At 38.0% G+C, this 15,452-nt stretch overlaps 1 protein-coding gene across 1 annotated transcript; it reads right to left on the bottom strand.

Moving 5' to 3' along the window:
* Window positions 1–5,285: 5,285 nt before the first annotated feature.
* LOC149007260 (zinc finger CCCH domain-containing protein ZFN-like) lies at window positions 5,286–15,232 on the bottom strand. The gene is made up of 7 exons (XM_089165308.1): window positions 14,363–15,232; window positions 14,243–14,275; window positions 13,716–13,775; window positions 10,898–11,026; window positions 10,240–10,512; window positions 8,993–9,256; window positions 5,286–6,245 (listed from the first exon to the last, which is right to left on the bottom strand). Exons 1-7 carry the CDS (start codon window positions 15,095–15,097, stop codon window positions 6,153–6,155), a joined length of 1,587 nt encoding a protein of 528 aa, XP_089021434.1. The 5' UTR covers window positions 15,098–15,232; the 3' UTR covers window positions 5,286–6,152.
* Between the last annotated feature and the right edge of the window lie 220 nt (window positions 15,233–15,452).

Raw genomic sequence — 15,452 nt, 5'->3', positions numbered from 1 at the left:
AGTCTTTACCTTGCTTTCCCATCCCATGTCCTCGAAAACTATATTTCAGATGTGAGTGATTTTATCAAACGTCCATCTCCATTGAAAGAATGGTTTTCAGCGTAGAAACATGTAAAAATGGTTTTACACAAGAATTGGTCTCCCAAGAGAGAAAAGGTATCAAGCCTATACTGAATGTCTAAAGATAAGCAGAATTAAGACCAGAAGTATAGTGTATACGTTTAGTAGGCTAGGAAGGGATAATGAGGTGGTGAATATTTGATGGGAGGGAAAAGCCACAAACTAATCACTTGTATATCTAGGATTTTTAATAAATGAGGGCTACTTAAATGATGATGTTTCCCAAAGGATTCAAAGAGGGTAGAGGAAGTGGAGATGTGTGATTGGAATTCTGTGTGGTGGATTTACCTCTTTAAAGCTTGAAATTTTATGGGACTGTCATTAGGTCATCTATGATGTATGGGGCAGCATGTTGGGTTCTGGAGAATTGCCATATAAGTAAACTTGGTGTTACAAAGATATGAGGATGTTGAGAAAACTGGGAAGGATAGAGTAAGGAATAACATATTAGAACTAGGTTGGGAGTAGCTCCAATACTAACAAACTTAGAGAGGGTCATTCGAGGTGTTGTCATATTCATTGGAGGCCTTCCAATGCACAGTTAAGAGAGTAACTTGATCTTGATTGAGGGAACCAAAAGAACTAAGGCAGGCCTAGGATTACCGTAAGAGAAATGGTGAAGAAAGGCATTCTTCAAAGGCCTTGTTCATAAGATGACATCAAACATGGTTGATTGGAGAATAAAGATCCATGCAGTCAACTCCATTTAGTTGGACTATGATGTGATCTTATTTATATTACACTCCATGTCTAGGCCTGGAGCATAGTGTTGGGCAGTTAAGAAGTGTTACACTTCTAAGAAGGGCAGATGCCCTAGAGCTCTCTTGATGTTGTATGCCCCCCCCCCCCCCCATCTACTTAATTATTGTTGAGCCTCTTCTAGGATGCATGTAGATGTAGCTGAGCCCGTTAAACTTGGGATAAGACTATATTTTACTTTAGTGGAGAGTGCAGAGTATGATTTGAGCATGTTGGAGGGAATAAAAACTATTGGCCTTTGAACAGCCTAGAATTCAAGTCTTTGGAGCACTTTATTACCCCATACGTTACATCATAATTGAGAGAGGTACTAGATTTATTTTCCATCATTTATGCTCAGAGTGGCAGATGATTGTAACATATAAACGCTGTCCTTGCGTTCCATCATTTTCACAATCTAACATATCAATTTCAAACGTGAATGGTGACCCTTGCCTTTTATATTACTCCTTGATCATGTGGAAAGCATGAACTCTGCACTAAATTTTGGCAATTGAAATAACTTTACATCTCCTTCCTTGAGCTTCTTCTAGTTACGTTTTATATGGCAATTGAATAATTCTTTTTTAGAATAGAAACTACTATGTTGAATTTCCATATCTAGGATGCCCCATGTAGAGGACAGTTTTCTTTCATAAAATATTTGATGATCATTTTTGTCATACTGGTTCAGTCAACTATGTGGAGGAGAGATTGAATATCTCTGAGTGGAAGTAGAGAGTGTGCTCTATTTTTTTTTTATTTTTTCTCTTCTTTTTTTTTTATTATTTTTTTTTTTTGGTGGGGAAGGGAGTGGGGTGTACAAGTGACCTGCTCCTAAAACTGAAACTAGAATTGTATACGACATTCATGAGGCCTACCACATATGTGAAGCTAAATATTGTGCAACCAAGGAGCTACACAAATAGAATTTATATACTGCCAAGTAACACAATTTGTCATCTAGGTTCAGTCAAGGGAACATAGTCTATCATTAGGAGTCTACATGAGAAAATTTGTTCCCATGATAGAAAATTCAGCTAGAAGAGACAACTTATCCTGCTGCAGATAGAAAAGCAAGCTAAAGGCTGAAGGGTAAGGGTTAGCTGTTACTCTAGAAAGAAGTAACACAACTTTTAATGTGTTGTTTCGTGTGAGAATTTATTTCTACCAATTATACAATGTGAGGTTCTTCAGCTTCTAGCTGACTTTTCTATCTGCAGCAGGATAAAGGACAACCACTACCCTATGAAAGAAGATACACAAAACTTTCAACATGTTGTTTCGTATGAGAATTCATTTGACCAACTATAACATGAGGGATTCTTCAGCCTCTAGTGACTTTTTTCATCATTTGCAGCAGGATAAGGGTCGGCCGTTACCCAAATTTGGCGAGTGGGATGTAAATAATCCTGCATCAGCTGAAGGGTTTACAGTCATATTTAATAAGGCTAGAGATGAGAAGAAGACCAGCGATGCTGCAGGTGGAATGTCACCTGGAAGAAATGAGGCAGACAGAGAAAATGAAGATTATCAGTATACCACAAAGGTATGATTATGGCATGTGTGTAAATAAGGTAATGTTTGATAGCTTTATACTACCCCCATGAATCTCCTGTATTCCTTCATTGTATTTGGCAGAGAAAATGGTTATGCTGTGGTTGAAACTGCAGTGCTTTTTGGAGCACTGAGACCGTGAACATGGGCGCTGTGATGGTATAGTACTTGCGAGTTTCCAGATCCCCTACCAGACTGATGAACTGGGGGAATATAATCTATGGTGCATATTTACTCTTTTGCCTGCAGTTTTTCTTCTTTTTTGCTTTTTTTTTTTTTTTTTTTTTTTTTTTTCTGATTTCTTGTTCATCCTTTATGTTCCCCAAAAGGTTCTTATATTTATGTACCCTACTAGAAGGAAAAGAAGAAAAGTAGTGGGTATAGAAAACATGACTTGCTTGCCCGTTGTCCTTGTTTTGAATGTGTGGATGGTTTTGAGTTGTTTGTTCATATGTTCTGAACTGTAATATTATTTGCCGAAGTAAATATATCTATACCATGATATGATATCTGGCGGAACTGGAACACGTGCAATAATAGGAAGTACATGGAGTGGATGGCTGGGGATCATCATGTCCAATGTTTGGACATTTGTAAATGCTCTGGTTGTTCAATAAGTGCTTTATTGAAGCTTTTGTGGGAACCGAGAAACATGAAAAGCATAGGGAAAATGAGGATTGCTACACAGCTTGCCGAGTGAAGCCATTGTTTTTTCAGCAAAGCAAAGCTTTTATAGTTCGACAATACTTGATAAACGTTTGAACCAACCCTTTTAACTTCCATTTTCATGTCAAACAAGTACAAAATGGGTAAAAGGATGAGTGAGAGAAGTAGTTGGTTAAACGAAGGGGAGTTCTTGCAAGTTGCAACCCACGAATTGAGGAAGAAGAAGACAATCACTAAGAAACAGGGGAAGTAAGTTGGGGTTTTCAGAGTAGATAATCAATCGGGTTTTCTCATATGCAGCAGGTATAGGTTAAATGGGTTTTCCTCAGGAGTTACACTTAAAAATTACCATTTTGATCTCAACCATTAAACTGGTATTTTACACGTCACAATTTAGTGGTGCATTGTTGTGCATAGCAAAGTGATGTTCACAACAGACAATTATTTTTTTGCAAAAGGGTGGTTCTCAAAAATTTTGAAAATATCATAGGGCAGCGGCCCATCAAAATATTTGGGATTACCTTGATTTTGGAGTGTCTAAGGTGAAGTTATTCCATACAATGGAGGATAAGGTGGATCAAAAATTTCAAGGGTGGTCAAAGAAGCTTCTCAATCATACTAGTAGAGAAATTCTTCTTAAATCTGTGATTCTCCCCTACACAAATTATGTTACTTCCCATTTTAATTTGCCTAAGAGCATCTATCAGAAAATAAAATCTAGAGCAACAAGATTTTATTGGGGAGGATCAGAGGCCAAGTCAATCATTCATTAGATCTCATGGGATAGGTTAACAAAGGCAAAAAGCAAAGGTGGGTTGGTATTAAAGGATCCTTACATTCAAAACTGAGCTCTTCTTATGCTAAAGTGGCATGTCAATTATTTTTAGATCCAACCTGAATTGGGCTTAATTTATCAGGAGGATATATTTTCTCATTACCTCATTTCTAGAAACAAAGATTGCTAATAATCTATCATGGGCATAGCGAAGTATTTTGGAAGGTAAGGAAGTACTAAAGTTGGAGTTGATATAGAAAATAGGAAGTGGGAATTTTATTAAAATTTGGGACAATAAGTGGGCACTAAACTTGAGAGAATCCAAAATCCAATCTATTAGGCCAAATGGATGTGGTTTAGAGTGGGTGGCAAATTTGATTTGTCAACACACCCAAACTTGGAAGGACGATTTAATTCGTCAATGGTTCAACCCACACAAGAGAGCAACAATTTTAGCCATTCCACTTTCATTATTTCCTACTGATGATGTTTTACTAGGGGGCAACAATGATGGACAATTTGCAATTTAAGAAGTCTATCATGTGCAAATAAAGGACCTAGCAGAGTCCAAATAGCTCGTAGCCTCTTCCTCAAAAGTCAAGAAATGAGAAATTTTACTAGAAGCAACAAGAAATTACATATGGAATTATCTAACACTTCCTAAAATTAGAACTTTTATGTTGCGAGTTTGTAATGAAAGTGTAGCATCGCCAGAGGCATTGAATGTTCGAGGTATAAAACAAATTTTACTTGTGACGAGTGTGGAGTAGCAGAAGAGTCTATTTCCCACATCTTATATAACTGTAATGTTGCTAAGCTAGTACAGTTTGACAGCCCTTATTCGTAGAGGGTACTGAAAACAAATGATAGCTCCCTTCGGATTACCAAAAAAAAAAAAATAAAATAACTCCCTTTGGGATTGGATTACTATCTTGGAAATCTAAGCATGAATAAGAATGATGGTGACTTGACTTCGGTTGCAAAACCTTGGCTCTTTCATCGTATAGTCGTTATGAAAGGGACACAATGATAAAATATCTAGAAAAGAAGTCAATCACCATGAGAGATCCTAAATGCAGCCTTGAGAGCCCATGCTAAATTTTGGAGTAACATGAAACAACCTTGCCAAAAAATAAGCCTAATCTAAATATGCCTGGAAACCCAGGTATTTGTAAACCACCTGAACCTCCCCTTTTGAAAATTAAATGTCAAGAGGAAATTGGGTGGGCTAAGCATCATAATATGGGGTGAAGATGTAAAGCCAAGATTAGTTAAATCCACACCAGTTTTGCGTTCATCGACATTGGAGGCTGAGACTAGAGGGCCAGACCATTGGAGGCACTTGGCAAAGTGATAGAACACATTTGGGTTAAATATGCGTAAGCAGTAAATGATATTCTTGTAACATAGGATCACCCCGCCCCTCCTTTCCTCTTACCCATTACCCATTACCCATTACCCATTGTAAAAGATCCAATTCGTGATAATGTAGTTTATGGACTATAGAGTCCACCATATTTTTAGGCGATCCAGCGATATTATGAGCCCAATTGAATGGCCTATTTCCACTGCAAGCCATTTTCCAACCACTCCTTTGGCTCTTTCTCAACGAAATGTTGATTACCCAAAAATAAAAAAAGAAAAAAAAAACAATTCCTACTCCGGGATGAAAGCTCAACACCTGACACACAAAACTGTGCCAGTTAGAGAAAAACAAAAAACGAGCCAACCAACCGAAGCACTAAATGGTGGATTACCCAAATGATCAAGACGATTCAGCTCTCCAACACCAAAAAGCACCATCAGGTGATTGAAGAGGATATAAATTCAGCCCGCAGGCCAGAGAGCTTCAACGAAAACAAAGAAAGCCTTTCGGCAGTGACTTGCATCACCACTCTCGGGAGATAGACCAAACCATGCTTATGGATTCCTTTGATGTCAACCCTCTCGCCCTTTCAAGACCTCATAGTTCTCCCATCAATGGCAGAGTAGTCAACATCTTGCAGGAGATTGGGGTTTCTGATTTTTAAAAGAAATTTGGACGTCCAGCGACAGTAAAAAAAAAATCAACAATACAACACCTAAATCCTTCCGTCCTTTCTTCTAGTTCCTTACCGGTCACATGACACAGATTTATTACCTATCACGAAAATAAACAAGACAGAATTATACTTATTACCAGATTACTGGTACAGAGCCTCTACCACTCCACATCCTGCTACTGTAAGCTATTCTGGGTTTGCAGAGTTGCTAACATATGGGGACCAAGAATTGGTACCGAAGCACCTGAAGTAGCTTAAAAGGCATAATTTACTGGATGGTCAAATTTACAGGCAGGTCCAAACTTGCAAATGCCATATCGATGATAGTGCGTGCAAATGCTCTGATCCTGGTAGTCACAGACAAAGATCAAAGTAATTAAAACAAAGCACCAACTGAGAGAGAGAGATGATGACAAGTAGAAAGAGAAGTGCCAAAATACAATTCTTGTTGCACTAGAATCTGCACAGAAAGTCCAAGCCAAGTTTTTAAAAGCGAAAATATACACACGGACAGAAGCTTAAGTATCACCTGGCACAGGATTCACAACCTATTCGACCTCCCTAAATATTACAGAATGCCCAAACAGAAAACCTGCATATATCTTTAAGGACAACATATCAATTAAAAGGAAAATGGTATAGTGATGAGGGGGTACGGATGACCACCTTAAACACATTTATGCTCTGTTGATCTTCACATCTCAAACATAAAAAGTTCCTGAATGCCTCATTAAAAAATACACAAATGTGAGGTATCCATAAATATCCAAAAATGATGGATGGATCTGTAATTATGCCTCACTTGGAGATGCAATAACTAATCAAGACACATGGAAGGTATTTCAAGGCTTCCCAACATCCTGGACCGCATCCATATGCAGGACTATTGATGCAGATCCAGCATCCAATTAGTTCCTTTTTCCTAAATATAAGCCCAGGGATGAGTCATGCAGGCAGGTTATCAATGTAATCAGCCCCAACTTAATGGGACATTAAACATAGGTACGAGTCTGGCGAATATTTTCCACACTTGGTTTAATGTTGTCTTGTTGATGTAGCCTCATAGAATAACGGCAAGTTCTTCCAAAATATTCAAGAGAACCAGCTCAAATGGACAAGAAAGAGTTTCAATTATTACAGGATATGACCTCAGCGGGGTTTGAATCTGAGGCCTCTGAAACAATGGGCATGACAAATAGGTTGTAATACATGTATGGGATGGTTTGGGTTGAGGTCGGGAAAAGGGCTAGGTTTTTCAAAGGATATCAAGGATTACTTGACCCAAGGGACACATGGGATGAGTTCCTTGAGATGGGGAATTAGGCTCCACAGGTGTTAATGGTATAGGGATATCATTCTCCTAGTTTAGTGCGGTTTGGATGGCTAAATTGGAACATATGAGGTTCCTGTTTTGGGGTTTTAAGGAGTAGAAAATTCAAGAAATGTCTACATCTTGAGAGTCTTGGGAAGCCCAAAGATTCAAGAAAAGAGGAGATATGAGAAGGGGAATGGAATATATAGGGTACCAGAGATGAAGATGGAGAGCCTTGTAGAAGCTTGACTTGAGTGGAGATGGAGTTATAGAAGGCTGTCATTCCAGTTGTAGCAGGAGTCTAGACTTGACTTCACAATAGACCTCAATTGTTCTTCAACTTTGGACCTTACAAATGGATCAAAGACAGTTGCAGCAACAACACTCACAAAAGGGACTGCAAACAGAAAATAACTTTATTAATAATCATAGGGGTCCCTTCCTATCAAGTGATGGACTTATTTATACATCATATGATGGATTCCAAGCTGGAGACTAACACAAATAAGAACCGACTTAGACTCGGATGCTTAAAAAAAAAAATTTATTTTTTTTTTTTAAACTTTACTTTTGAGCCCATGGAATAGTCCCATGCCCACACAAACCTATGAAACAAAGGCCCAGCAACCATATCTATCAAACCCAGGTTGATTAACAGGTAATAGCACAATTTGTTGTTAGATCTGCATTACTTGTAGTCAAGTCAACTGAACAGACGGTTCAAGCCTGATTCAATTTAAATTGGAAGTTTGTCCAGTTTTAGTTACAAACACAGAATAATATTCTTTTTAGCTTATTTGTTTTGTCAGCTTATTAAGCTTTTAAAGGTTCTATCTTAAAAGTCAAAGTTCTGTTTTAGCTAGGAGTCCTAAGTTTAGCAGGTATTTAAGTCCTATTCTAAGGAGGAATCACATTGTAAGGTTGTTGACTAGCCACCCCTACCACAATCCCCCCTCTTGGAAGAAAAAAAACACCCGAAAAAGTTAACAATGATAATAATTCATGTAAATTCAATGGAATGAATATAACTTGATTATTAGCAAAAATGTTTATTTGCTTTGCTGCTGCTCTGCAAATTTCTGATCTGAGTCCAAGATTAGACCGGCTCCTAGATGAGTCATATTCAAGGTAATTTTTACTCAGTTTTTCTGTAACATCCAAGATTTGGCAGTAAATTCAGCCAACATGCATCATCAAACCCACATATAAAATTGAAAAGAGGCCCTACAGCAGATCAGCTTGAGGGTCGGCACACTCCCATCCATTCCATCTCCTTTCCTTTTTTCTTTTTTTTCCCCCTGTTTTTGTAAATTGTCGGACTCCCTAAGAAGCCAAAACTTGAATTTAGGTCTACACAAATCTAGCCATCTGATGTGTCCCAACTCTCAGTAACATCCCATACATCAGCTCATCAAACATTTTTAAATCTTAATTAACCACAACGCCCCACTGGAGGTCAACCAATAAACTATAATTGAACTACCCTAAACTCATAGCTGTTTATCCCATTGACCTGGTTCTGTTTAGAGATCTTGGCATTGGCCCTCATTTGTCTTCCCATCTCAAGGAATTATTTATCACTTCTTAATTGAAGAACTCATGCAGAAAAAAATAAAATAAAAATGCAACCCTAAAGGTTTTCAGAGGATATAATTTTACAATAAATTCAAATTATTATGTTGCAAAACATGACAATAATGTAACATTCTTACTCAAAAGAGGCAATAATTTAAACCAGCAGAAGAGATCAAACTGAAAAGAAAACATAACTGATCAACTTACAGGTCTTAAAGGCAGGCCCATGGGACTGAGTTGAGCTGACGATTTCGGGGCCCGATTTTTAGGATGGTTAAACTTACATGCCGATCTATATTTACAGTCCCCAGTTTTCATGAAGTAACTACACTCAGGTTGGCCAGGTCTCTCCGGGAATTCATCCAACACATGTTGTTGATTGTGTCTTGAGAAGTCTGGTCTGTTTGTTGGACTATTCATAACTAAAGCTGGCGGTGGATGTACGCTTCTTTCTGCAGGGTATGCCGGAGCCTAAACAAGAGCGAAACAGATGTACAGCAAGACAAGAAGTTACCACAGTTGCTAAACATTTCAAAGGAACTCAAGAACGCATTTTCAGGCAAAATATGTTTGGAAAAAAAAACTAGATACTACTAGAAGCTGAGAGCAAGACTCAATACTATTATTAGTTAGGCAAAATAAAAGTACTAATATAATCTAGTTGGAAAAACCCTCATATTCAATGGTCAGTGCATACAGGATATAACCTACAACCACCACCAAAACAGAAAATCAAAGTACTAAAACCACAAATCCCTAAGGACTGCATTAACAGAAACGTGTCCTAATGATATTGATCAGCCATATGACAGATTTCCATTTCAAATTGGTGGTGCCAATAATGCTCCAATGGAAGCTGGCTAAGATAATAATAGATATAGAAGCATCAACATCTCGAGAAAAATTCTGATTTTTAAAGCATACAGACAGACTGAGGAGCTTAACTGACGTTTCTCTTCTAATTAACTTTCTTTTTTCATATATTCACAGTAATATAAGACTGGCAAAAAAAGCAGCTAATCAAGATACTGAAATTAAGTAGCTCATTTAAATGCCACAAACTCATTTAAATACTTCCGCATTTATCAGATATGAAACAACATTATGGTTGCAAAGAGAAAAACAAAAACAGAGCTTCCTAGAAGATAAAGTGCTTCACACAATGACACAGCAGGATTCTTTTTTTTTAATCAAAGCTGGAATTATATGAGACACTATCCCCTTTTGAAGTGTATCTATACTATGTTTCTTTGAAAAGAAGGTCTTTTTTATGACATTGTAAATTAACCATAGATTTGTCTCTTTGATGGCTTCTTGTCAAATTCTCTTTGCCTCCTCCCATTTAACTCTTACCCATTAAAATCAAAGAAGAGGCATCGAATTAACAACTTTATCCCCAGGATACCAGGGTACACTTTATGCTGAAAATGGAGAGCTTGTTATGATGAAAGTACCTGATAACCATTCCATTTAGGATTTGGAGGAACCCCTTGAGGTGGAATCATCATTGGCACATAAGGATTGGCAGCATCTAGGTAAGGAACAGTCTCATTTGGCGGCGACGACCAAGATGAAGCCGGTTGTGAAGCACCTGATGGGTGTGATGAGACGGAACCAGAAGGAATATCAACCCCTCCAACAGCAGTAGGATCAGGATGATGAAACCTGCAGTTGGAACCATACTTGCAGGACCCAGTACGCATATAGTATGGGCATTCTCTCTCCCCCTTAGACAGAGAAAACATTTCCACAAAATTTCAGTATACTTACTCATATAGAGCTGAATAAATGAATGTCAAAAATAGAGGCTTCATCTGGTATCAACAGAAATAAACGTAAGGGAAAATAAAACCAAATAAACTGAAGTGAAAATCATTATAATCATTTCCTAACATGGTTATGTAACCACCTCCAAAACATTCCAAATAAGGCAGCTTTATTTGATTTTATTAGGCAAACAAATCCCTTTTGATTTGAAATATTACATAGGTTGAACAACCAAAATTACAAAAAGTTTCACTTTTCATTTCCAAAATTATTTGCAACCACAGGAACCATGTAAAATGTTTGCCTCAATGGATAAGGAGGAACAAGGGGGGTTCTGTATATTACCAGTCTAATTGGCAAGCCAAGAAAGTTAAAATCATGTGCTGGTGGTGGGGGTGGTCCAACAGGTTTTTCCCGTGAATGACTGTATCTACAAGCTTTTCCGAACTTGCATCCTCCTGCACGTAAGTAATACTGCAACAAGCATAGAATACTATAAATAGGGAACCATCCATTGTTGGTGCAACAACAAGCATTACAAACAGAAAAATTAATAGCAGGTAACATAAAAGCATAAATGTCATATCAGAAAAACCACCTCAAATTATTCATATGTAAAAAAGGCTGAAAGACCCACACATGCAGTAGTAAGAAACAATGAATGACTGCTGCCAAAAGCATTATCATCAATCAAACTCGATCTAGGCCACCAATATCAATAAAAGAAACTTTCCTCCAGCCTGCCTTCTGGCACGCACGGATGCATGTATGAACGCACACACAATAATAATTAGAAAGATGAAACATAATCCAAGATGGAATTGTTTCCACACCACAAAATATGAAGAAGGATGCCCTAAATGGAACAGAAACATTCAGGTATCATGAAAACTAGAGGATGGCTTGATGCAGCAATAGGTAACATAAGTTGCAGGTAAATAAATCTAATAACCTTGAGATCTAGGGTGGATAATCTGTAGACTGAAATATTCAGGAAGGTAAACTTTTGTATTCAACAGGAATTTGACTGTAGGCTGAAGTTTGACTGGAAAATTTATAATCAACAGGAATGAGAGGATTCATATGGGGTTGATAGGGCAGAGATGAACAGAGAGAAAAGAATTTAAACAAATGACACCCATACCTAATCAGAATGACCATCAATGGGCCTAGCATGTCTTGCAGATTAGGGGGAGAGGATTTCCGTATTTTCTAAGTAAGACCAGTTGGTATCAAATTAATTTCTCCATGCGAAGTCCAATTTCTGTTCATGGCTGTTTCTATTTCTAATATTTCGCTGTTTGGTTACATTTCTATTTCTATCTCCGGTTATGTAATTCCTACTAGGACTAGGAGTTAATTGGTGTCTGTAATCATACTTCTCATATCTCACATATAAATGAAGGGTTCAAGGGTAAAGGAGCTGTTTCCCTTTCCACCATTCTCCTCCTCCATCTCTTCCCAGTTTCACATAAGGTCAGCTAAGATTTGTGCTACAACATGGTCTCAAAGGACTGGTTTTTTTGTGACGATTCTGGTTTAAGTCTTTTAAAGCTTTATTCTCTCCAAAAGAATACAGGACCCTATGTTGTATATCACTGACATTTAAACCCTAGATAAAATCTTCAATTGGGAACTAGGTTTTATAACAAATTGCTAGCTGATGTGCTAGTCGAATGGGGACTCAAGTTGAAGCTGCTGTCCCCACGTGAAGATTTTTTTTGCTCTCATCTCTCATCCAATTAAAGGATTTTTATTGTTTGTTTTAAAGATAGTATATTCAACTGACCTTCTTCTTGAAGTTGTTTTTTTTAGGGGGAAAAAATCTCCTGTTTCTTATGGCACTCTATTGAGGGATTCATATCTGGTGATTCTCTAATTAATCCTTCAACATGTTGCAGTGAGCTTGTGAGTTTTTGAGAATTGGTTCCCTGCTTCACGTATTACATCGACTCTTTTCCTCCAGTGAAATTGTTTTTTCAGATTTGATTCGTTTGCAAACCATGACTCAGATTGTTCACTGCTGCTGTTGGTTGGGTTTCCAAATCCTGACTCTGCTGGTTGTTCTACTGCCAGTGTTATTGGGTTTATTAACCCTAATCTAATTCATTTCTGCCAATTTTTATCACTGTTTGGATTGGATTTTCAAACCTTAACTCTGCTGATTATTGTTCGCCTGCTATTACAGGGTACTGTCAACCATAATCTGGTTCTGATAAAGAACCAAATAGCTACAACTACTGTTGCTTCTGCTTGATTGTGATTGGCTGATTGCTACTGTTCATGTTTTGTTGTTGCTAAACTTTATTCATGGCTGACCTGTGCTGCCAGCAGCCAACATCCAGAGTTCAGTCCCAATATCAAACTCTCTGGAGCTCTGAAATATTCATTACAGGCACAGGTTGCACAAGCCTATGTTCATGCAAAAGAAAAAATGCAATACATTACTGAGGATCCAACTACAATTAATGCTCAAGAAAGAGGATGTGTGAGAACTCAAGTCACTAAAATATGGCTATAGAACAGTATTGCTCACGATATTGCATCCAATGTGACATTTCACACACTCACATAGCAAGTGTTGACAGACTTGCATGAAAGCTTTTCTCTAGTCTCCCCTATGTTCCTCCAGGGATACAAATCCTTGAATGAATATTTTGCTAGCAATCCTGGCTTTCACGACTGAATGAAGTATATCGAGGTTGACAGCCACTTTGCTTGTGATGTAATAAAAAAGTTGATTTCTTCCCCAATTTCTTCCACTTCTAATCAACTGAGTGATATATTTACCAAAGCATTGCCAAAATTTTGGTGGATTGGATGCAGGCATTATGTTGAATGCCTAATAAAAGTAGTATTAGATATCACGTTTGAGGTCTCATATATCTTGTATAAAAGACTCAGCATTTTGATTCGTAAATGATAGCATGCCCATTTAGTAGAATAAGAACTTCAACCACTTCGATAAGAATGTGTTTCCTCACAGAATTTTGGTTGTAGGAGTGGAGTAGATTTAATTAGAAAATGGTAATTCCAGAGTTAAAACAAAGAAGATTGGATCCAACCCAAATAAAAAAACAGAGCCTTGAAGTAAATAGAGAACAGTATACAATAAATGCATCAAAAACCATGGACAGAAAAAACAAAAAAGTAGAAGAATGACCTTGCATTCTTGCTGCCCCAATTTCTCTGAAAGGTCTTCCTTCTCCTTTTCTTTAGTAACCTTTACAGTGAATAAAAATAAGAGATCAACTTTAATCTACAACTGATAAACTTCCCAGTTAGAGTACAATGAGCAAAAAGCATGAAAGGATGCCTATAGAAGTTAAAATATATATACACTATATTTGTCAATTTCCGCTAAGAGCCAGCTTCTTGAGTCAATCATCAGTGCAGGGCAAACCAAAACAAGAGAGGGACGACATAACCGATAAAATGCTGAGAGGGGAAGGGGGGGGAATTTGTTTTTTGCCAGCTTCAAGTAAAAGCCAGCTTCTAGGGATAACAATTATGAGTGCATGAGAAACCAGAAGAATCGACATAACCGCCTATTCCTACTCAATCGAAACAGCCACAACGCTACATAATTAAATAGTAAGCACAGGCCTGATCCTAGATCAAGAGAGTCGCAGGAGAAACGAGAGAGTTTTGAGGGAAAGGGGGGGGGGTAAGGGCCATCAAAAAGAAAACCTGCATAGATTCCGGCGAAGCCGATCTTCGAGCCTACACAAAGAGTGAACAGCCATCACTACAGAATCATTATGAAACAAGTCGAAGAACGAACCAGGAGTCGAGAACAAAAAAAAATACCTGATTTTCATTTCTACCAGGATGATTGAACCTACAATTGACTCCATAGCGACAACTTCCAGTCCTAAGGTAATATGAACAATCGGGGGCATCTGGCCTTTGGGGATAGAGATTTTTTGTAGTGTCTGTCTCCCTAATCAGAGAATCCCTATCAATGATAAACTCCTCATAGTCGTCATATTCGTCGCCGTTATCATTCTCGTTATCTTCCACATCGATAGTTTGAAAATCTTCTAGAGTTTTCACGATAGCTAGCGCATCCTCAGTAGAATAATCATAATCACGACTCACACCGGCAACAACAATTTCCTCGCTATCATCTTTGTTATTATCACTTAAATCAATATTTTGAAACTCTTCTTGTAGAGATTCCATGATAGCCAGTGCATACTCGGGAGAGTAATCAGGATCAGAGACCTGAACGGAAACTTCCTCGCCATTATCTTTTTGATTATCTTCTAAATCAATAGTTTGGAACTCATCTACTAGAGTTTCCACGGAAGCAAGCACATCTCCGGTAGAACAAACACAAGCAGGGAAAACATCGGCGATACTATCAACAGTAGCAGATTGAGCAATAGGTGAAGAAGGAGAAGGAGAAGGAGAAGGAGAAGCAGAAGCTGGAGATGAAGGAGATGAAGGAGATGAAGGAGGCGAAGGAGAAGGAGGAGCTGAGATGTGTAGAGTTGATTCCTCTTCTTGGATTTTCACTTCCAACATCGACTCCATGTCCATGGCTCCTCCTGCATTTCTAAATCGAACCCTAATTAACCGGAGAAGAGAGAGAAGTGAGTGCGGAGATCTAGACAAAAACAGTACCAAAGTTCATTTACCCGCGGTGACGGTGAAGAGAGAATCTCTAGTCCACGGATATGGTCGGTGAATCGGGATTCTCAGACAGTTTGAAGGGTTTTTTGGACTTTATGAAATGACTAATTGGAAAATTTCAATGCTACCCCTGAGCTATCTTTCAATATTAATATCAACCCTTGAATTATTCAATTTATCAAACAGGCACACCCTATTAGGCTATTACCAATACTGTTTGTCTAGATTGGTTTTTACTTATCCACTTCCAATATTACTCCCA

Source organism: Hakea prostrata, chromosome 8, assembly GCF_041222555.1.
Source record: "Hakea prostrata isolate BN-2017 chromosome 8, UWA_Hpros_2, whole genome shotgun sequence".
Classification (NCBI taxonomy): domain Eukaryota; kingdom Viridiplantae; phylum Streptophyta; class Magnoliopsida; order Proteales; family Proteaceae; genus Hakea; species Hakea prostrata.
Note: the sequence above shows the minus strand (reverse complement) of the source record. Positions and strands in the feature narration are given on the sequence as shown.

Bases quoted from the DNA above. Each gene is read 5' to 3' on its own strand.
- LOC149007260 (XM_089165308.1), bottom strand. From the start codon at position 15,097: ATGGACATGGAGTCGATGTTGGAAGTGAAAATCCAAGAAGAGGAATCA. The intron at 11,027-13,715 runs GTCATTCTTCTA...TGCTTGTTGCAG, and splicing joins TGGGGCAGCAAGAATGCAAG to TATTACTTACGTGCAGGAGG. The intron at 6,246-8,992 runs GTAAGTTGATCA...TGTGACTACCAG, and splicing joins TGGGCCTGCCTTTAAGACCT to GATCAGAGCATTTGCACGCA.